This window comes from Orbicella franksi, chromosome 15 (genome assembly GCF_964199315.1).
Source record: "Orbicella franksi chromosome 15, jaOrbFran1.1, whole genome shotgun sequence".
Classification (NCBI taxonomy): Eukaryota; Metazoa; Cnidaria; class Anthozoa; order Scleractinia; family Merulinidae; genus Orbicella; species Orbicella franksi.
The window spans coordinates 8807779-8830256 of record NC_138159.1 but is presented as its reverse complement, the minus strand read 5'-3'; the positions used below and the strand labels follow the sequence as shown (position 1 = coordinate 8830256).

The window sequence follows — 22478 nt, the reverse complement described above, 5'->3', positions numbered from 1 at the left end:
TCGTCTGCTATTTGCACGAATCATGCGTTTGTCTCAGTATTTTTTGTGTGCCATATTCCTGAAGTGAATAATTGCATGACATACAAAAACGAAAAGTGAGCGTGACTGTAAAATCGGTTGGGGGACTGGTTCAAACTTTACAGTGGCGCCATTTTGATTTTACTTGGGAGAGAAGGAGGGAGGCAGGTCGTAACCAAGTCAAGAGCATATAAAAAATCATGGCTAGAGTTCCCTTGTGTCGTCTCAAGAATGGTCTGGAAATCCGCCGGATTTTAAACGGAATGTGGCAAGTTTCGGGCAGTCACGGTGCGATTGATTCCAACAAGGCTTCTCGAGAAATGTTCAAATATTTTGACGCGGGTTTGACAACGTTCGATATGGCTGACATTTATGGTCCCGCGGAGGAAATCTTTGGCGATTTTTTAGAGCAGCTGAGGGAAGAACGAGGCGAGGAGTCTGCTAAAAAAGTGCAAGGCAAGTTTTAAATTGTAATATTTCTGTGAAGTTTGGAAAAGTACTGTGCTTTGTGCATTTTGAGGTTTATGTTGGCTTGTCGACGTATTCACCTGTTTGTAACTTTACAGTCAGCACGAAAAAGCTCATTTTTTGATCTTGAAAATTGTTCAATATCACTTTTTTATATAGCTGTGACCATTTCTTGAACAAACTGAGTCCGAAAAATTTATCAAGTTCATAGACCAAGCAAACATTATTTGCAAGAAAAAGTAGTGAAGTTCAAGATTTTTTATCCTAGTGTTGCTACCAGTATTAAACATTCTGTTAATTAAATTTGTCACTTTTGATTTAAAACACACCAAGGGGGAAATCCTCCGTTTCATCTCTATCAAATTAGATAAGTGTCATACAGTGATTCCAGTTTTTGCATTCATGATATAAACCAGTGGATGGCAGATGCTTCTTTTTATCATTTCACTTGAATTTTTAAATCAAGCGTTATTTTGCCAAAACTCTGCAGTAGTCTGCCAGTGAGGCTCTTTTTTCCATCTAACACATGCTGTGTTACTTGACCACTCTTTTCAAGTATTTTCTATCCCCAATGCATGAAACATATCTGCTGAGATTTAAGATGAAAATGATTTCTCACTGATGGCTTGGACCCACAGAGGCCCATACATATGGGTTACTGACCAAGTGCGAGGTCAAGATGGCTGGATATTGGCCAAGTTCTTTTTTGCCTGTTTATGGACCAAGCTTGTGGATTTATGGACTGAGATGGAGTCAAGGTCCATAAACAAAAACAACAAAAAAGGACAAGGCCAGTATTCAGCCATCTTGATTGAGCAAGCTAATGATTATTATTTTCCTTAGACTGTGAGCAGTCTTTTTTTTTCCTTGAAAATCCATGGGGAAGAATGCAAAACAAGTAAGCATGCGAAAGTAACTGCGAGCCACTGGTAGTGTGGGCATTGGAAGACGAGCGAAAAGAGAGACAGCAATGGTTTCATACAGCATTTTGGATGCTACTTTGACAGGTCACATCAATGCCACCTCCTCCCTTTTTTGATATGAGACTCCAGTGTCTAATTTTTTATAAGAATCGATCAAAGCTATATCTAGTAAGATGCAATGAATGGTTCAACAGATTGCAGCTAACAACAGACCTATAACCACTCAAAAATTTTCATACTGCTCGTTCAAATGGCTCTACTCTACTTTAAAGTCCTCCTTATACCACAGTCCTTCAAAAACAACTGTGAAGCATAAAACCAATATGTGCAGGTCCAGAAAATATCCATACTCCCCCCACAGAAGGGATTGGAATTTCCTGGGGGGTGGGAGGTTCTGTAAGACCAAAAAATTTAAAGAAATGTGTGAAGCTTTACTGGAATTTCCAGAGGGGTGGGGGGTCTTAGAAAAAATCCCTTCCATGGGAGAGGTATGGGTATTTTCTTGAACTATAAATATAAAGGTCGCAAGATCGAAATTAAAATTAGAGCGGCAAATGTCATGAACTGCAGGAGTCACACCGTAGGAGACAAAAACAGAGTTTGGTGTGCACTGTATGTCACTTAAAAGGGCTACTGACAGATGTGCGTCTTAATTTCCTAGACTGACCAATAGAGTTGTTCCGTCACCAGAGTGCGGGGCAATCAAAATGTTGTATAAAACCATTGCTGTCTCTCTTTTTGCTCGTCTTCCGATGCTCGCGCCACTAGTGACTCGCAGCATAGTTGTATAGAAGGTCCCCTCCTCCTGCCTCCCCAAAGAAGAATGAACTATTTATTATGGATTATGAGCTCAAGGTTTCTGTTGTATGGTAGTTGACATGGGGGCAGTGCAATACAATATCAAACGTACATGTAGAAACTGAGAGCAAACCATCTAATTGTTTTCAATCTGACAGCACTATAGAACAATTTCACATTATTTACTGATTTTCATCAACAGCACTAACTAAATGGGTTCCTCAGCCAGGCCCGATAACTAGGGAAATTACCAAAGGACGTGTTCGTCTTGCCATGAAACGAATGGGTGTTGATAAGCTTGACATGCTGCAGTTCCACTGGTGGGATTACTCTGACAGCCGCTATCTTGATGCTCTTGCCTATCTTAGTGAACTACAACATGAAGGTTTGATTGGAGAACTCTCACTTACAAACTTTAACACCAGACATCTTAATGAAATCATCAAAAAAGGAATTAGCATCTCAAGTAATCAAGTTCAGTATTCTATCATTGATCACCGTCCCGAACAGAAGATGATCAAGCTTTGCCGTGAGCATGGAATTAAACTCTTGGCTTATGGTACTTTGGGTGGTGGTCTCATATCTGACAGATATCTAAACAAGGAGGAGCCAGTTAAAAGGGCGGAGCTACATACGGCGTCCCTTGGAAAGTACAAGCAGATGATCGATGCATGGGGTAGCTGGGAGCTGTTTCAAGAACTTTTGTCTAACTTGTCCGAGATTGCACAGGCATATAACAGCACCATAGCTAATGTTGCTTGTCGATACATCTTAGACAAACCAGAAGTCGCTGGCATTATACTTGGGTGTAGGTTTGGTGTCCCTGGCGCTGAGCATATTGAAGAAAATTTGAAGCTTCTTGACCTGGAGCTTACTTCAGATGAAATCCAGAAACTTGAGCAAACTCTCAGCAAAGGAAATGACTTGTTTGAGACAACTGGAGATTGTGGTGATGAGTACAGATAGCGTGTTATTGGGGAATTTCTGTTGGCCTTTCCTTCAAGGTAAGGTAGTAGAGTAGAGCATTGAGGTGAATCCTTCGAGAATTAAACTACAAGCTTTTAAGTGCAAGTATATGTGAAAAAAAAGTGAAGGTGTTAACTTGTCTAATAAAATGCTCTCCTGAGAAAGCATCTGATATTCGCTGAGAATCTAAAGAAATTGACTGGGATTCAGGTGAATCACCAAAAAAATCAACACCAAGAAAATAAAATTTTGGAAAAGGGGGGAAATGCATTGTAGAATTTTTGAAACAACCTTCACCTCCACATTGGTATTGCTCTGCAAGCTGCTTGTATTAGTGTCAGTTGCTTCCCTCCTCCCCCTTCCTTTTACAAAACAAGCTTTGGGTGCTACCTTGGAACAGTTTTTCAACTGTTCATCCAGAGTGCACATTTTCAGAGGATAACACTGTCTTGTTTATAGGGCTGTTAATGTAGAATTTTGATCTTATTTAGGATGTTCATTGAATGTCTTTGTCTAGCAAACTATCTTAAATTAGATTTTGATAGATTTTATCACTTTTATGGTTTAGATAGGTCTGGTACAAAATTTTCAGTAGATCAATCATTTGGTGATTATGTGTTAATCATTGTTTATGTCAATACAGGTCTTATTTAGAATGGTATCTTTCAGGGTTCAAATAAAATTTGATCCACTCCCAGATTGTTCTCCCTTAGGGGTTTCATTCAAATTTTCAACAAGAGAAGGTTTGCTCCAGAGACTGAAGTGTTCACTAAAAGTGTCTACTTTAGAGTGTCACATGTCCACTTTAGAGAGATGCTTGCTTTAGAGACTGAGATGTCCACTTTAGACTTGTGTCTGTTCATTTAAGAGGTGTCTGCCTTAGAGACAGAGGTGTCCACTTAAGAGACTGAACTGCCTACTTTAAGAGTCTGAGATGTCTACTTTATAGACAGAGATGACCACTTTAGAGACTGGGGTGTTCACTTTAGAGACTGAGGTGTCTACTTTAGAGACCGAGGTGTCCACTCTAGAGATTGCAGTGTCCACTTTAGAGACTGAGGTATCCACTTTAGAGATTGAGATGTCCATTTTAGAGATTGAGATGTCCATTTTAGACACTGAGGTGTCCACTTTAGAGACTGAGTTGTCCACTTTAGGGACTGAGGTGTCCACTTTGGAGACTGAGGTGTCCACTTTGGAGACTGAGGTGTCCACTTTGGAGACTGAGATTTCCATTTTAGAGACTGAGGTGTTCACTTAAGAGACTGAGGTGTCTACTTTAGAGACTGAGGTGTCCACTTTAGAGACTGAGGTGTCCACTATAGAGACTGAGGTGCCCACGTTAGAGACTGAGGTGTCCACTTTAGAGACTGAGGTGTACACTTAAGAGACTGAGATGTCTACTTAATAGACAGAGATGACCACTTTAGAGACTGGGGTGTTCACTTTGAGACTGAGATGTCTACTTTAGAGACTGAGGTGTTCACTTTAGAGACTGAGGTGCCCACTTTAGAGACCGAGGTGTCCACTCTAGAGATTGCAGTGTCCACTTTAGAGACTGAGGTATCCACTTTAGAGATTGAGATGTCCATTTTAGAGATTGAGATGTCCATTTTAGACACTGAGGTGTCCACTTTAGAGACTGAGTTGTCCACTTTAGACACTGAGGTGTCTACTTTATAGACAGAGGTGCCCACTTTAGAGACTGAGGTGTCCACTTTAGAGACTAAGCTGTCCACTTAAGAGACTGAAGTGTCCACTTTAGAGACTGAGGTGTCCACTTTAGAGATTAAGGTGTCCACTTTAGAGATTGAGGTGTCCACTTTAGAGATTGAGGTGTCCACTTTAGAGACTGAGGTGTCCACTTTAGAGATTGAGATGTCCACTTTAGAGATTGAGATGTCCACTTTAGAGACTGAGGAGCCCACTTCAGAGACTGAAGTGTCCACTTTAGAGACTGAGGTGTCCACTTAAGAGACTGAAGTGTCCACTTTAAAGACTGAGGTGTCTACTTTAGAGATTAAGGTGTCCACTTTAGAGATTGAGGTGTCCACTTTAGAGATTGAGGTGTCCACTTTAGAGATTGAGGTGTCCACTTTAGCAACTGAGGTGTCCACTTTAGAGATTGAGATGTCCACTTTAGAGATTGAGATGTCTACATTAGAGACTGAGGAGCCCACTTCAGAGACTGAAGTGTCCACTTTAGAGACTGAGGTGTCCACTTAAGAGACTGAAGTGTCCACTTTAAAGACTGAGGTGTCTACTTTAGAGATTAAGGTGTCCACTTTAGAGATTGAGGTGTCCACTTTAGAGATTGAGGTGTCCACTTTAGCAACTGAGGTGTCCACTTTAGAGATTGAGATGTCCACTTTAGAGATTGAGATGTCTACATTAGAGACTGAGGAGCCCACTTCAGAGACTGAAGTGTCCACTTTAGAGACTGAGGTGTCCACTTAAGAGACTGAAGTGTCCACTTTAAAGACTGAGGTGTCCACTTTAGAAATTAAGGTGTCCACTTTAGAGATTGAGATGTCCACTTTAGAAACTAAGGTGTCCACTTTAGAGATTGAGATGTCCACTTTAGAGATTGAGATGTCCACTTTAGAGACTGAGGTGTCCACTTCAGAGATTGAGGTGTCCACTTCAGAGATTGAGGTGTCCACTTCAGAGATTGAAATGTCCACTGTAGAGACTGAGGTGTCCACTTTAGAGACTGAGGTGTCCACTTTAGAGACTGAGGTGTCTACTTTAGAGACTGAGGTGTCCACTTTAGAGATTGAGTTGTCCACTTTAGAGACCGAGGTGTCCACTCTAGAGATTGCAGTGCCCACTTTAGAGACTGAGGTATCCACTTTAGAGATTGAGATGTCCATTTTAGACACTGAAGTGTCCACTTTAGAGACTGAGTTGTCCACTTTAGACACTGAGGTGTCTACTTTATAGACAGAGGTGCCCACTTTAGAGACTGAGGTGTCCACTTTAGAGACTAAGCTGTCCACTTAAGAGACTGAAGTGTCCACTTTAGAGACTGAGGTGTCCACTTTAGAGATTGAGATGTCCACTTTAGAGATTGAGATGTCCACTTTAGAGACTGGTGTCCACTTCAGAGATTGAGGTGTCCACTTCAGAGATTGAGATTCTACTGTAGAGACTGAGGTGTCCACTTTAGAGACTGAGGTGTCTACTTTAGAGACTGAGGTGTCCACGTTAGAGACTGAGGTGTCTACTTTAGAGACTGAGGTGTCCACTTTAGAGATTGAGGTGTCCATTTTAAAGACTGAGGTGTCCACGTTAGAGACTGAGTTGTCCACTTTAGAGACTGAGGTGTCCACTTAAGAGACTGAGGTGTCCACTTTAGAGACTGAAGTGTCTACTTTAGAGACTGAGGTGTCCACTTTAGAGACTGAGGTTTCCATTTTAAAGACTGAGGTGTCCACGTTTGAGACTGAGTTGTCCACTTTAGAGACTGAGGTGTCCACTGAAGAGACTGAGGTGTCCACTTTAGAGATTGAGTTGTCCACTTTAGAGACTGAGATGTCCATTTTAGAGACTGAGGTGTCCACTTTAGAGATTGAGGTGTCCATTTTTAGAGACTAAGGTGCCCACTTAAGAGACTGAGGTGCCCACTTTAGAGACTGAGGTGTCCACTTTAGAGACTGAGATGTCCATTTTAGGGACTGAGGTGTCCACTTTGGAGACTGAGTTTTCCACTTTAGAGACAGAGGTGTCCACTTTAGAGATTGAGATGTCCATTTTTAGAGACTGAGGTGTCAACTTTAGAGACTGAGTTTTCCACTTTAGAGACTGAGGTGTCCACTTTAGAGACTGAGATGTCCATTTTAGGGACTGAGGTGTCCACTTTGGAGACTGAGGTGTTCACTTTGGAGACTGAGATTTCCATTTTAGAGACTGAGGTGTTCACTTAAGAGACTGAGGTGTCCACTTTAGAGACTGAGGTGTCCACTTTAGAGACTGAGGTGTTTACTTTAGAGACTGAGGTGTCTACTTTATAGACAGAGGTGCCCAGAGACTGAGGTGTCCACGTTAGAGACTGAGATGTCCATTTTAGAGTCTGAGGTGTCCACTTTAGAGACTGAGGTGTACACTTAAGAGACTGAGGTACCCACTTTAGAGAGGTGTCTACTTTAGGGACTGAGGTGTCTACTTTAGAGAGGTGTCTACTTTAGGAACTGAGATGTCCACTGTAGAGACTGAGGTGTCCACTTTAGAGACTGAGGTGTCTACTTTAGAGACTGAGATGTCCATTTTAAAGACTGAGGTGTCCACATTAGAGACTGAGTGTTCCACTTTAGAGACTGAGATTTCCATTTTAGAGACTGAGGTGTTCACTTAAGAGACTGAGGTGTCCACTTTAGAGACTGAGGTGTCTACTTTATAGACTAAGGTGCCCACTTTAGAGACTGAGGTGTCCACTTTAGAGACTGAGGTGTCTCCTTTATAGACTGAGGTGTCCACTTTAGAGACTGAGGTGTCCTTTTTAGAGGCTGAGGTGTTTACTTTATAGACTGAGGTGTCCACTTTAGAGACTGAGGTGTCCTTTTTAGAGGCTGAGGTGCCCACTTTATAGACTGAGTTGTCCACTTTAGAGACTGAGGTGTCCTTTTTAGAGGCTGAGGTGTCCACTTTAGAGACTGAGATGTCCATTTCAGAGACTGAGGTGTCCACTTTAGAGACTGAGGTGTACACTTAAGAGACTGAGGTGCCCACTTTAGAGAGGTGTCTACTTTAGGGACTGAGGTGTCTACTTTAGAGAGGTGTCTACTTTAGGGACTGAGGTGTCCACATAAGAGACTGAGGTGTCTAGTTTAGAGTCTGAGGTGTCTACTTTAGAGTCTGAGATGTCTACTGTAGAGTCTGAGGTGTCTCTTTTGTGGACAGAGGTGTCCACTTCAGAGATACATTTATGTCTGTTTAAGATAGCAAGGTATCCACCTTAGTGAAGAGTTTTTCCCTTAACATAATTTATGTCTGTTTCAGAGACCAAGGTATCTTTTTAAGTGTGGGGCCTGCCTTAGGGACTGAGATATTCATTTAAGAGAGGTGTCCACTTTAGAGGCTGACTGTAACTGTTAACTTTGAGATCTCTTCTGGTTAAACAAAGCATTGACATTTGTTAACTTTCCTTTATTGCAGGAATAGGCAGTAGCTTGTATGATAAAAGTCACACTTACCATTGGTCAGTGAATAATTCAAGGTGTTAAAAAAATAGAAAAGTATAGAGTGTAAGAAAGCAAAGGTTCACTGGGAAACCTCTTATCTTTTGCCAGCGACTGCCAAACAAATGGTACAGCTTTGACTTATCCTAGACAGCTGAATAAAAAGAACTCTTAAGACTCGCGTGCAGGGCTGGAATTAAAGGCTGGTCATCGCACAATGTTCAGCCTGATTGGGGATTTGATCAGTCAAACTTTCGTCTTGCTGTTAATTTCCAGTCCTGCATGCATATAATGTTAGTCTCATCTGAAGTAATCTTTTCACAGACACCTGCAGCAAAAGACTGCAGTGTAAGATGAAATAATCATAACTTATGATCTCACTGGTATTTGCAGTTATTTTACTTCAGATTGAGACCGGAGTCTCTTTATTCAGTGGTCAAGTAGAACTGGAAACTGTGTCCACTCACTTTAATAAAGGACCAGGGGCACAGTTGACATGCATTTTGTTTTTCCAGAAAATATCTCGTTATACTCCTCCCACAGAGAGTTTTGGGTTTGACCTCCCCCCTCCCCCACTTCCCCCTTGGAATTTCCAATAACCCTCCTTAGGGTAGGTTTGGATATTTTCTGAGACCACAATTTTGAAAGAGTGAAAATGGGGAAAATAGTATTTTTTTTTAAAAGAAGCACATGTAGAATGTACAGAAGGAGTATTTCAGATGAAATCAAAAAGAAAAAAGTATAAGGTGGCTGAACACAATTTTTGATACCTGTGTTTCGTTCACCTTTTTCTCTCAAACCCTTGATCCCTCGGTCACCAAAATTGGCAGCAAGCAAGTTAACAACACAAACTTTGGTTTTTTGATAGTTTAGCTGACGTATGTGCCATTGCCATGGCAATATGGATAAATATAAACGGGCCTTTAAAATCGCTTTAGTTGATTTTGTAGAAAATCTAGTCATTAGATTTTCTTTATAATTTGCATGCAGTAAGCTTGTAACAATACTTACAAGTTAACCCCATTTTGATAATAATTTAACAGAGAGATCTTTAATTATTCCTTGTTGAAGGGTCACTGGAATATCCAGAATTTCCTTCGTTAAAGTTCAATTTTTTTCAATACTCCAGTTACTTATTTCCTAAAGTATTTTTGTGTCAAATTTCGTGAAATTCTAATGAGTGGTTCTTGAGAAAAAGGCGTTTTTCCGAGAAGGCAATTTTTCATTCAATCCCAATTTTTTGACTTATTACGCATGCGCTGCATTTAACTGGGTTCTTTTGGTAACAATGAAAAAGCTGAGAATTGCTGGGTTCTTTGCATTGTTACCTTTTGTAACATATCTTTGCAATAAAAGATTAAGATGATCAATACACTGCGTTCAATTATAGAGAAAAGTAACACAGATAATGTGGGCATTGGACAAATAAAGTGATCGCTCTATTGACAGCATGTTTGGTTTTTGCAATCCTTGTGCACGCGCTGAATTGCATCAACAAAAGCGCGTGCGAAAACTGTGTTCGGCCACCTTAAGTAAAAGTCATTTTATCAGTGTACTACTTACAAGTAATACTAGACTTTTAAAGTTATGATTTGATGTAATGCGGTGAATCAGATGAGGTGCATCCAAAGGGAAAAGATCAATAAGATAACCAGTGAAAGGTATTGAATTAATGGCATAGCATATAGACTTCTGTCTGTTATAGTTAGTTAGAGTTACCTGTTTGGTGAATAACTTTCATTCAGGATAAATTTGTATCATAGGATGTAGTTTTGAATAGAATTTAAAGCAGCACATGTATATAATTTTGCTTTCTTAATTTTACCTGAGCCTTGGAGCAAAATAAGATGTTTAATAAACAGACACAATTAAAGCGCTTGTATAAGTTATGAAATGCCAACTGGCTGTATCACACAATTTTTCAGTACCACTTCCCTATCTTTCCTATGGTGTTGAATAGGCCATTCTCAATATTATTATTATATTAAAATCCTAACTTGGCTCCGACGCTTGGGGGAATAAAACAAAACAAATTCACTTAATTCATCCCTCAACCTCGATATGATTTGTTTTGTTTATTCCCCCAAGCCTCAGAGCCAGGTTAGAATTTTGATATATCAAAAATGGCCTATTATAGCAATCTAGTGAGCTCTTAATAAGTATGTGCAGAGTTAACCATTATGATTAAAAAGGTCTTCTACTCCTAATATTAGAGTGCAGAGTCAAACATTATGATTAAAAAGGTCTTCATGGCATTGCATAATTTTCCAAGTCTTTTGGGTTGCAAATATTTAACATCTAAGTAGCTGTCCTGTGCCTTAAAAGGTATATGATGAGATATCTAACAGCTTCATTTGTATATGTTGAAATGTTTCCTAGTAAAAAAGATATTTTAAGATGTAACTCAAGTTTTATTATAAAGGTTCATTTCTGGAGAAAACTGCTGTTAAGGTAAAATGGATCGAACAACTGAGCGTGGGAAGTAAGATATAATTTGCATGGAAGTCATACAGGTCGGCCATGGATCATTAACCAGTAAACAAAAAGCTTCTCGAGCAGTTTGTTTATGTGGATTAATTTAAATTGCTGCTACGTGACTTTGCCCACATAACTTATCGTGTTTGTGAAAGTAAGTGGAAGATAATTATTTACGTTGACAATGAAAATTCCTGTGGGAACAGAGATTTATAAGTCCTTATAGTGAATAAGTTTAATAATTAAGAAGAACCCTTGTCTTAGGATTATGGCAAACCGCAAAGCTTAAAGCAGAGGGGTTTTTGGTGTTAATATGGGTATTGTATTATCAAGATCTCTGTGGAAAAAAGTAATTAGCAAGTGAGGACAAAAACTACAAGGTCATCTAAATGTTCTTTAGCAAAGTTTATTTTAAATTTTGGCTTTGCATTGTAAATAGAATCCTTTACAGCCATGGCTACACAATCCTCTCTAATGCTACAAAAGAGACTAGTATGTTATTTATATTAGCAAGACCTCTGTGAAAAAGCAATCTTATGACAATAAAGGGAAAAAATTGTCTAAATGTAAACTTGCTCTGATTGATGTTCCTGTCTTTGTTGTGACAAACAAACAGTTTAAAATTAACATAATTATAGATATGGAAATATTTTTAGTGGCATTTGGCATAAGTCACAAGATAAAGAAAATAGGATCCCTAAGTGTTATGTTGACCGCTGTTTGATTGAGAGTGTTCAGAATTAAACACTGTACTAAAGGGCAATTGGATGTCCTCATACAGCACTTGAGTTGTACCCTTTTGTGAATTTGTTTTTCATTGAGTCAGACATAAGTCTGGCATTAATTTCAAGAATTGTTTCTATAAACTAGCAAAATAATTATGATCCTAGCTACCAATAATTCATATTTTAAAGCATATATTTTACTCTCAGGACATCAAATTTGAAAAAATGTATTGTAAATTTATGGTGGTGAACTGCTTGAATTATGTAAATTTTATGTTCACTTGACTTTTTGCCAAGGTTTGTTTGCTCAGTTGTCCGATCATTCAGTGTGAAAACAAAACACTTATAATAATCACACTCTTTGTTTTCGCTAGTTGGTGCATGATGTCTCCATAAAGGCAAGAATTAAGTAATTACTTCACGCTTTGCTAATTGCCAAGCACCCTTTACATACTTGAAGGTGGCAAAGTCATTATTACACAAAGTGACTGAGAATAAAAGGATGGCGATATTTTTCAAAACAACACTGTTATGGAAATCAAGGCTGCATGATCAGGTCACGTAAACGTAAAAACAAGGCTTATTGATAATTAACCCCCTCTGTTCTTGGTAGTATTTCTTGGTTATATTTTTCACTTTCTTTAAATTCCATTTATAGCTAGCTTAAGGCAGACTATAAGGATTAAGCACCTCACCACATTAGAAGCCAAAAAAAGTAGACCAAAAGTGAAATTCTCTCTGCAAAACATATAGGGCATAAATGGGAAGATAAGTAGAATTTGAAAACTGAATGAAGAACTTCAACCTGTTATCTGGGAATGAGTTAAAAAATAATAAAAAAATCAAAGAAAATCTTTTGAAATGGGTGTGATCATTGAACTTTACAAGTTATTGATATGCATGCAAATCATTAGTTAAGGAAGAAGGTAGCTGATCAAGAGAAGATTTGTTTGCCTAATATTTCACAAAACAACCTATTTGTGCAGAAAGTTCGTCTTACTAATTTATTGAAAAGTTGTCTCCACAATCATGTCACTGTGGATACTTAGCTAAATGTGTTCTTCCCTTCATACTCTAAAGACTTCATGTAATTTCATTAAAGCTACCCCTTGCATTGGGATTACTGCAAGAAGCTTTTCTGTAAGGATCTTTATGTATAAGTTTATGTCAATTACTATTGTAGCACAGCTCAAAGTTGTCCTTTTCACATATGCATGCCACGCTGAGCAAATATAATTATATAATGTAAATCGCTTGTTTGTGGTAAATACATGTTTTTATAATTTATTCATAATAGAAAGCAAAACAGAGTTTACACAATAAAAGTTATAGAAATACTGAATCGTGTTTTTATTTATATTTGGCTGAAAAGATTGATAAAACGCTTTAAAGTTGCATGTTTCTTCGCGTGCATGTTGTTTTTCAACTCTTGTCACGCCCTAGACATAACCCAACACTTTGGAATTAATTTTCTAGAAATAGCTTCTAGAACCTAATCCTCTGAGTAAGAATAGCACAGCTCTTGTTGTAAGGTCTATAGGTCACCTGGTCTGGCTAGTGTGTGGTGTTATACAAGTAATTCATGCGGTGAAGCAGACAGGTGAAAATAATTAGTCAGAATAAATAAAATCATGAACTTAAGGATGTTCCCTTGATGAGTCACCAAATTCTCGCAAGTGACATTGAAAGAAATGTATGCCAATTAGGAAGGAGAATTCATTTCCACATGCATGATTTCTTTTCAGAGCTGGCTGTAATTCACTCATTGACAAGTTTTCAAGGCCTTTATAAAGGCTTATAATATGTGTCATTTTGTTGAGGTCTTGAGCCAGGGACTTTGTGCTTTCAATGTATCTCTCTCCACTTCAAAGGCATTAAGTCAAATTAATAATAAATCTATTGGTTCTTGCAGTTTTGAGGGGGAACCTGACTAAAACACTGGGATAATTGCAATGGACTGGCATCTCATTGAGTAGGGGTGACTTCATGCTATAGAGCTTTAATATGTTGCATCCAAGAGCCATTTGGCCCTTCCAAGCCCATTTGAGATTGGAATGACAAGTCTGCAAATAACAGTCGGTCATCGGACAATTGTCCGGTAAATTTGAGGTTTTGACAGGTAAAAGCTTAGCCTGGTCGGACACTCTGACCGGGCATTTCTGCAAATAAAAAATATTTTAACTGAAAATTTGTGGCCGAATACGGGACAAGTTATTTTGCTATACTGTCACACAATACTACGCAAAAAAGCTTTGTTATCGGTTTTGTTTTTATTCCAATTCTAAGAATTTTATCACGCGCAGTGCGTCGTCTCAAATGTCATAATATTTATGTCGAATTGTAAACACATCACATCAGCGCCATTATCCCTACATGTTAATTTACGCATTTTGCGGTGGCGTTGTGAAAGATTATGAGGCCCCATTTAGTCTGAATTACGTTCATCTGAAAACTACTAAAAACTGAGGTCTTATGCAATTACTCGTTGTTTGTTGCTACCAAGTGTTGTGGAATTAATTTTCAGTCGTAATACTTTGACCCGATTATAATGGTATGGAAATTAAATACACGGCCCAAATACTCACGTTTCGTTTATCTGAATGCAATCGCTTTCAAAAACTTTAAAACCTCTAAAACGTAACCAAATGTTTTTCTAGTCGGTATGATCAAAAATCAGTTTAATTTTTAACTCTTATAGCTTTTTTTACGTCTGTCAGTGTGGTTGAAATATAGTTTCCGTACCACAGAAATGTTTTTGTGAAAAGCGTGAATGTACAGATGAGTCACGCTATACAGTCACGACCACCTCCAATTCCACATTTTAAATAATTACGCAATTTTTTTATTCAATTGACCCCAAAAACATCCAGAGGAAACTTGCTTTCAGAAAAAGTCGAAGAATTCATTTCAGCTAATATTCAAGTCTCTGAATGTCCACGTGGGAGATTGTTTCATCGCTTTTCCCGTTTTCCTTAGACGTCTTGGGAAACTTGTTACGTTGGAAACGCTTTTGTGACTAGGGGTATGAACGTTTGTAAATTTGTCAATTTTCAACAGGTAAAATAATACCAGAAGTAATGTAAAGGTCCCCTTACTGGTGCTAGTAGCGATTTTACACTCAGCTGACTTATGAGCTTTTCGAATTTACAACCAATATTTTGGCGAAGAGTCTACACTAAAATACCAAAATGTCTCAAATGTCTCTTTTTATTTCTAACGACAAACAATTTTTTTTTGTCCGACCAGACTGGCTTTTTGTCAGGTCAAAACTGGTCCTTGTCCTGACAAATGACCTGCCTATAGACAAAAATTATTTGCAGGCTTGGAATAGACTTGAAACTGAAATCAATTCATAGAATAACCTATTCATCTAAAATTTTAGTGTGGAAATGTGTATTGAGATCAATCAACCTAAACAGTCGTGACAATCAGCAAGTCAGTCAGTAAAATTATTCTTGTTACTTATTGTAAGAACTGCAAGGAAATGTGATGTAAATTAACAAGTGTGGTGTTGGTATCAGAATTTTTCAAGGGTAGCAACAAGTTTTTCAGCAATAAGCAAACAGCGCTACGTTAACTGTCTTCACAAAACGTTAATTGACATGATCGTGTTTCTAACCACATGCATTTTTCATACTGCAAACACGACATTTGTCGTGGTGTTACAATGCGCCAGGCTTATTAAAGAAGGTGAAAAATAATCAGACAATCATTTAGCAGATTATAAAGAAAGTGATATAAACACATTTAAGGTCTTTTCTGGGGATTTTATTGTTTTGTAACTTGATCTTCAGATGTGACCTGCATTCAACCTGCATTCCATCATGTACTCATTTTTGCAGTTCACTGGACTGTCAAAGCAATAAACTGCACTGAGATACCACTTTAATTTAAAAATATTCTTAGCTTGATATCAGTTGAACCAGTCATTGACTGAGCTAAAAGATGGCATCTTGGTGTCTGGGAAAAATCTTAAATGAAAAATAATTAAGTTACAAACATGTCATTTTGACACTATTTGATAACCATGGATAAATTTGACATGAAATTGATATGTTGGTAAATATTTTTTAAAGCTTCTAAAGCAGTTCTCGTCAAACAAAAACCTTTTCAACACCTATAGAATGAGAGATTTCATTACATCAGCTGGTTATCTAGAGCAGACACTGATAACATAGTTTAGACATTTTGATGAATTTGTTATCTTTTCAAAAATGAGATAAACTCTGCAGATATAAACCTTATCTTTCTGAAACATTGTTGTTTCTGCTTCTCAAATTTTGAAGTTCAAATTGTACGTGCCTTGACCTCACAACAGCAAACATTGAAATTGGAGCCTTGATTTTGGCATTTGTCTTAATAACGTTTCACTTTTTGGTGTTGTTGTGAAACCACAGTTATGTGGGGTATGCTGTTTAAAAGACATTTCAGCCGCTGGATACTTGATTAGCTTATTCAAAATAATTAGAAAATAATGAAATGTTTTCTTCAGCGTTTACTTGCATACTTATAGGAAACTAAAATAGCACTGATTTATTATTCCATCAGATATTTCAGTGAAAGAGTTGATTTAATTTTAAATGCTTAACTCGACATGACCACCAACCTTTCTACCTTGAATTTAGAAAGTAAAAGATTTGTTATACCATAAGTAATATACACCTAGTATTACAAGAAGGACCAGGGAATTCCATGATTTGCTTTCTGATGTGTCCAGCGTAGCATACAGTGCTAAACAAAATTGAATGGCTGGAATGTTAGCATCTGATCTTGACTGCATGCTTAAAGTTGAATTTTGCTTGTCCCTGGCCTTGTCTTCGAATGCAGAATGGAGAACCTCATGACAAAGGATATTTACTTTGAAAAATATATACTTAAGATTAAAAAAAATAAATTAAATATTACAGCCCAGCTCTCACCTCTGATAGAAAGAAAATATTTTAGCCCAAAGGTATATTTAAAATATTTGTCTTTGATACTATTATTCCAATAAGAATAACACAAAATAACACAATGTTTTCTTGAACTATGCTTTGATTCATTTTCCATGTTTTGAATAGGGTCGACCCTAGGGGAAGGCCAAAGGTAGAAGGGCTTCTATGACCTGAGGTGCTAAATTCAGCCACCTCAAAGGATTCCTTAGCTCAATGCTCCTCATGAAACATGATCAGTTCCTGGAACCCCCAAAGTTGACTAGCAACCACTTGGAATTTCAGGATCTTTTTTTAATCCCTGCATTTGTCAAACCCTTCAAACTCGAATTCCTTTTGAATCAGGACAAACTCAATGACCAAGTCATATCATTCTTACAACACATTAGATTCCAGCTCAATTAAGGGGTCCCTTTTAAAATTTCTATGACCATCCCTTTCACTCCAACATGAACCCCCCTTGCACCCCCCCTGGGAGTGGGGGGGGGGAGGAAGGGAGTTTGCTGCTGTGTAAATTATCATTAGGTGAGAAAATGAGCAGTCATCCAATTTGCTCCTAATTTCTTGAGAACCAAACAGGTACAGTTATAAACAGCAAAAACCAAAATTTTAATAACCCAGCTTTATTTTATTTTTTTAATTAAGGGATGTTTATGGATGTTTTTAATCTCCTCAAGTGTGTTGCTATAAGCTTTAATTTGCCAAAGAATTTTTAGAAGCCATTTTACATTAAAAAAGTTAATTAAGATTTGCATTTTTGTATCCCCAAGGGTTTAAGTTTAGTTCAAAATATTATGATCTAAAATGATACAAATTATTTTTTGCAGAGCATGAGCTCCCATGTACAGCTTTTCAGCTTTATTTTCAATTAAAGAAAAAATCTCTTATGTGTTCTCCAGTGTAAAATGTAATTTCATGCATGTAGGTAACTCAGTCATAGATAATTTAATATTAAACAAACATAAGACTGGTTTTGACACAGTTTCTAATCAAGGGGTTTTCAATCAGAGTCTGCCTTAATTATCACTTCTGTCAGACATTTATTCAATCTGAGATGTATAATTAAGGACGGGCAGGAAATTAAAGTTTGCCAATACTGTATTGATGAACCCTGCTCTAATTAAACAAGAGTTATCTTGCAGTTCATAGGGGATGTAAATATTAAACAAGTTTCTTGAAGGTGGCCAATCAAATGGATTCAATGACCTTAATATGCCTCAAAACAATCTGGTGATGTTAAATCACTGATATGGTGACCAAAGAAAATCAGTTTCATAACGATTAGAAATCGTTCCTGAAAGCATGAATTTGAAGGGAATCTAACCATAACCAGTTAAATTGATCGTGTTCTTCGATTGATCATTTTAATTGATTCCAAATTCTGGCTCATCAAAGTTATTTTTACAGGGATGCTTCAAATGAAATGTAAACATGTCTGCTCACTCTTATCAACTTCTTAAAAGCTTGTGTTGTGGATGTTTGCAATTTATTAACAGGAATCGACCAACATATATTTTTTTGTCCGTTTACATTACAGCTGCAGAAGTTTTGTTGGCTGTGTAAACCCACACTGATCACAAGTTCTATAGTATCTTTGGGTTAAGATCTTGTGTGGGCATATGTAAACCCTTAACAAAACAATGTCTGAATTATCATTTATCAAGGGTTCCAGCCCTGGTTTAATTAACTTTGTTCATTGTTCATTAGATCAGTTCCTTTTAAAGTGCAATCATTCATAAAAGTCTTGGTGGGCCTACTCTATTGGCTGAAATACCTATTCTGTAGCTAGCATTGCCCAGAGAAATTGAACCACTACCGAGTATATTTGGCAATAAATGGACCTATTGCAAGCTTAGAGGGACGCCAAATCCTTTAAAATAATTCCGTCAGATCATTAGAAACAAAAGAAATCACTCTAGCATAACAGCATTTAAAAGGTCGTGGGAAATGTTTATATCTGACCAAAGATTCCAAACTTTAAGTGACTATCTAGTGGCAGGAAATAACGCTTCTTGACACATTAAGGGGGTCTTTTGAGTCAGCTTCCAACTGGGTTCCAAATTGTCTAGTTACATTTGCTATCTTGAATCTTGCATATCCATAACACTCCCCTGAAAATCTTTCCCAGAGAAGCCTTTTCTTCTAGCCGATGCGTTGTCAATTAGCGAACAATCTTGGGCTGTCTTATTAGTGTGGGATAAAGACTGACCTCCTGGGACAAGCACTTTCATCTTGCAATTAATTTACCCCACGAATTAAAGAGTAGGCTAGACAGTGAATTCATTAACTGTGTTGATACCTCAATAAAACAGAATTTCTATCGATTTCACGCTGCCAATTTCGCAAAAAAAAAAAAGGCTATTGTTCGAAGCGTATATGAAATATCGCATGCAAGAATATGATGTTCAGCAAAATAATGTTGCTGTGATACTCATGGCTAGCATGATCATCTTTGGAAAAATAAAACAAACATTTTTATCATATAAAAATATACCTTCTACTCATTGCCCCCTAAAAAAACACTCTTTGTTTGGAAGCAATTTCAGGGAAATTTTTAACATTTACAATGAACACACTGTCAGAGAGAGGAACGTATTTTTAGCATTTCAATACGATGTCGTTTCCTAATTGCACAGAAAGGCGAAAAAGGTTTTTGACAAGTAGAAGGCAATGTCAAATTTCTAGAAAGCTCTGGAGAAATCTAATCAAGCAATTCATTAGCATTTATGTAGGCAGCCATTTAAAAAGATCTCGACAACTTGAAACCCAAATAAATGGCGAAAAATTAACCCCGGTTACTTGCTGAAGTAATACGCAAAACGTTTTCGCTCGAGTAACGAAGACATTTGTTCTGGCAACCGTCGCGTCCAGTGATAAACTAAAAGTAAAAACCTGTCTGCTTTCCAAGTTATTGTCGTTAAAAATACACCTAGCCTCACGTACTTGCGAATAAGATTCGTAAAAAGGCATTACTCTATTCTTTAAAGTTTAATGATTTATCTCCAGCTGCTCACATTTTAAATTAGTTACTTTGTCTCATCGCTGGACAGAAAGGACGCCGCGAGCAAAAATCGTGGTCTGTTTGTTCGAAAAAGAAAATTGTCATCGCCAAAAATTGTAGGATTGAATTTCCGTAAGTGATATCATATACCGATTTTGACATGAGACTGCTTGCTTAAACTTCAGTGCAAAACTGAGTGAAAGTTACTGTTGAGGTTTCAAGAATATTGATAAATAAATCGAACCGCTTTCAGAAAGCTTTTCACGATACCACAACACCAATTTCTGGCCCGGTCGTGAAAGAAGGCAGGCTCATACACGGAGAAAGTAAATAGGCATGTAAATTTGATAAACACTTTTTGCTGTCAAAAAAGTGCGAAACCCTTTAAGCCAACAATTAATGCTGTGCTATTATTAAAATGTACTAGCTCTAAATTAAATTCGTTGTCAGTAAGACAACACGGTCTGATATAGTCGAAAGAAAGATTACTTTTCATATTTAAACCTGCTGATCCGCCGAAGCAAGTAAAGCCAATATAAAAACAGAGAAATGTCACAAAAACAAAGGTTATACTGCAACAGATCTCGCACTTATCTGACCCGTCAGGAAAAAGAGAAAGTGCATTTCTTTCAATAAACAATGTGTACGAGTATGATTTGAGACGAAAAAACATCTGGCTCGACTTGTAACAATAAAATTGAAATCTCTCGTCCAGTCGATCTAAAAACACACTTGACAAAATCAAGATCGTTTCTTTTCAATTTTAATATATCTGTACACTAATTTCTTCTGTCTCGGAGATACAGAGATGCCAAAATTATATATTTACATCATAGACTTTGTCCGTTTAAGTTCTTATTATGTTTTTCTTTTCTTTTGATGTTTTATACTTGAATTAAGCCTGCACAGTAAACCGTGAACGAATGACTAAAATATGTTTACATCGATGTAGCCCGAGGCTTATTCAATGTTTTTACCGTACGTACATTCGGTTACGGTATGCTTTCCTTTTGCGTTACGATGCTTTCTACGAAGTCGTGTTTGAAATTCATTTGGAGTTTTAATACAAAGTCTATCCCTGTATTGAATAATATTCCCATTGGAGTCCCTTCTTTTCACGGGTCATTTCCGCTACAGGCTTTTATGCTAATAATTCAGCTTCCTTTTGGCGCCCGAACAAACTACTGTTCTGAACTTCTTTCTTCGTCGTCAAATCTAGACCAGTTCGTTAACTATCGGTCCTTTGCGAATGAATTGCAAAGAAATCACATGTTTCCGTGAATATCGTGTCACAACTTGCGGTACCTTTACCGTACACCTGGGGTTTTGCTCGTAAATTATTGATGGAAATTCAAATTCGTTTGAATGAAGGCCCGAGCGCAATGAATTCCAAATTGCAATATTCATTTTTCCTAGTATAATTCTCTAGCTACCTTCCCTATGCGTGCCTTTTCATGTGTAAAGCTAGATGGTCCGATCGTGAAAAACATCGATCGCAATGCACACACTTGAACGGTTTCGCTCCTGTATGTTTTCTGTAATGGCGAGTAAGTTCATCGGAGCGAGCGAATCGCCAGTTGCATCCATCCCAAGAACAACGGTAGGGCTTTTCGCCTGTATGCGTACGTTGATGAGCCTTAAGATGCGAGCTCTTCGTGTACACTTTTCGGCATCCGCTAAACTGACATCGATGCACCCGGCGTTTACTCTCCGAGTCTTTGTCTTTGGGGCTATTCGCTCTTGTGCCTCCATTTCCTCCTCTCGCGCGAGGTGAACGCGAAGCCGGCCTGCTTGTTCGCTGCTGATTCGCGCTACTAAACACTAGCACAGGCGACTCCGGTGAACTTGGTGGTGTTAGCGGTAAAACTGGCTTAGGAATTTTGTTAATCTCCTCGCAGCCCGTCGGGATCGGTAATTTGATCTTTAGAGGTTTTACAGGGAGCTCCATTGATGGTTTTGTTTCCGTTGGAGTTTCTGGTAAGACCGTAGGCACGGAGGGAAATGTAGCTATTGTACTGAAATCTATCGGCTTGATATCCCAGTCGTCGCCAAATGGAAAATTTGACTCGTCAAACGGTTGAAGTAAAAATTCGTTCCAAGGAGCAGGATTTCCTAAGTTTGAGTCTTTGCTCTCCAAAGAAGAGGGCTCCGGACAAAGATAACGATCCATTTCAAGCCTTGTCTGCGAAGAAAAAATAAAGCGCACTATACTATGCAGTCGAGCTAAACGAGCGCGAAAATGAAACACACAAGGAATACGAAATGAAGTAAACATGGCTGATTTACAAAGCACAAACGAGTTTGCATTTAGCGTAGAATGCTGCAAGTTTCCCAAACGCGTCTAACGCTGTCGCTTTGTAAGACCACATGTTATGTTCGCTGAGTTACAAGGACAAAATCATTATAAAACTCACGTACACACATACCTGTGCCCAATCGTCTTCGAGCGAGGGAAGCGAGTAGAAAAAGCCAGTGTCGTGAACGGTTTGAAGTTCGTGGAATATTGAAGAGCAAGGAAGAGCAGATTGTAGGTCCATGTCTTGAGCGAGTAGAGTTAAAGTGATAGCAGAGCGTCGGGTGAAGCGGTGCCACGGGTGAGTGAGATGAAGGAATGCCAGAATAACACAACACTCTTGCTTCTGTCATACACACTCGCCGACGCTCAATTCAATCGGAAAAATAATGCAAGGGACCCAAGGGTGCTTTGCAAGTGCCGAGTTTAAAATTATCAATTCGCCATCTGCGATGTGATTGGCAGATGGCATTCAATTGTACCAATCAAAATCGTCTTTTTGTCAACCACGCAATTAGCCAAAACAACAGAGCCCAGCTGACCAATGAGCTCCAATGGCCGAAGAAAAGCCTTATAAGGTTGCCACTATTTTGGGCAATGATATAAAAATCAGCTGTAACGAGCTAAACAAAGCTCGGAAGAATTACTGAGAATTTTCTCGCCGAAAATTCTACGTCCGATTGTCAGATATCAACTGTATAAA

At 38.2% G+C, this 22478-nt stretch overlaps 2 protein-coding genes across 2 annotated transcripts; one reads left to right on the top strand and one right to left on the bottom strand.

Moving 5' to 3' along the window:
• Positions 1 to 9: 9 nt before the first annotated feature.
• On the top strand, positions 10 to 13167 carry LOC145469495 (uncharacterized). The gene is made up of 3 exons (XM_081453235.1): positions 10 to 474; positions 2410 to 3211; positions 8328 to 13167. The coding sequence occupies exons 1-2, from the start codon at positions 219 to 221 to the stop codon at positions 3171 to 3173; spliced, it is 1020 nt and encodes a 339-aa protein (XP_081309361.1). The 5' UTR covers positions 10 to 218; the 3' UTR covers positions 3174 to 3211; positions 8328 to 13167.
• Positions 13168 to 13262: 95 nt separating this feature from the next.
• On the bottom strand, positions 13263 to 22195 carry LOC145469497 (Krueppel-like factor 6). Its single transcript, XM_081453238.1, has 2 exons — positions 21909 to 22195; positions 13263 to 21664 (listed from the first exon to the last, which is right to left on the bottom strand). Exons 1-2 carry the CDS (start codon positions 22017 to 22019, stop codon positions 20921 to 20923), a joined length of 855 nt encoding a protein of 284 aa, XP_081309364.1. The 5' UTR covers positions 22020 to 22195; the 3' UTR covers positions 13263 to 20920.
• Positions 22196 to 22478: the final 283 nt, after the last annotated feature.

Excerpts from the sequence above, each read along its gene's own strand:
- LOC145469497 (XM_081453238.1), bottom strand. The coding sequence starts at position 22,019 with ATGGACCTACAATCTGCTCTTCCTTGCTCTTCAATATTCCACGAACTT. Across the intron at positions 21,665-21,908 it reads TCGAAGACGATTGGGCACAG|ACAAGGCTTGAAATGGATCG; the intron begins GTATGTGTGTAC and ends TTTTCTTCGCAG.
- LOC145469495 (XM_081453235.1), top strand. The coding sequence starts at position 219 with ATGGCTAGAGTTCCCTTGTGTCGTCTCAAGAATGGTCTGGAAATCCGC. Across the intron at positions 475-2,409 it reads GTCTGCTAAAAAAGTGCAAG|CACTAACTAAATGGGTTCCT; the intron begins GCAAGTTTTAAA and ends TTTCATCAACAG.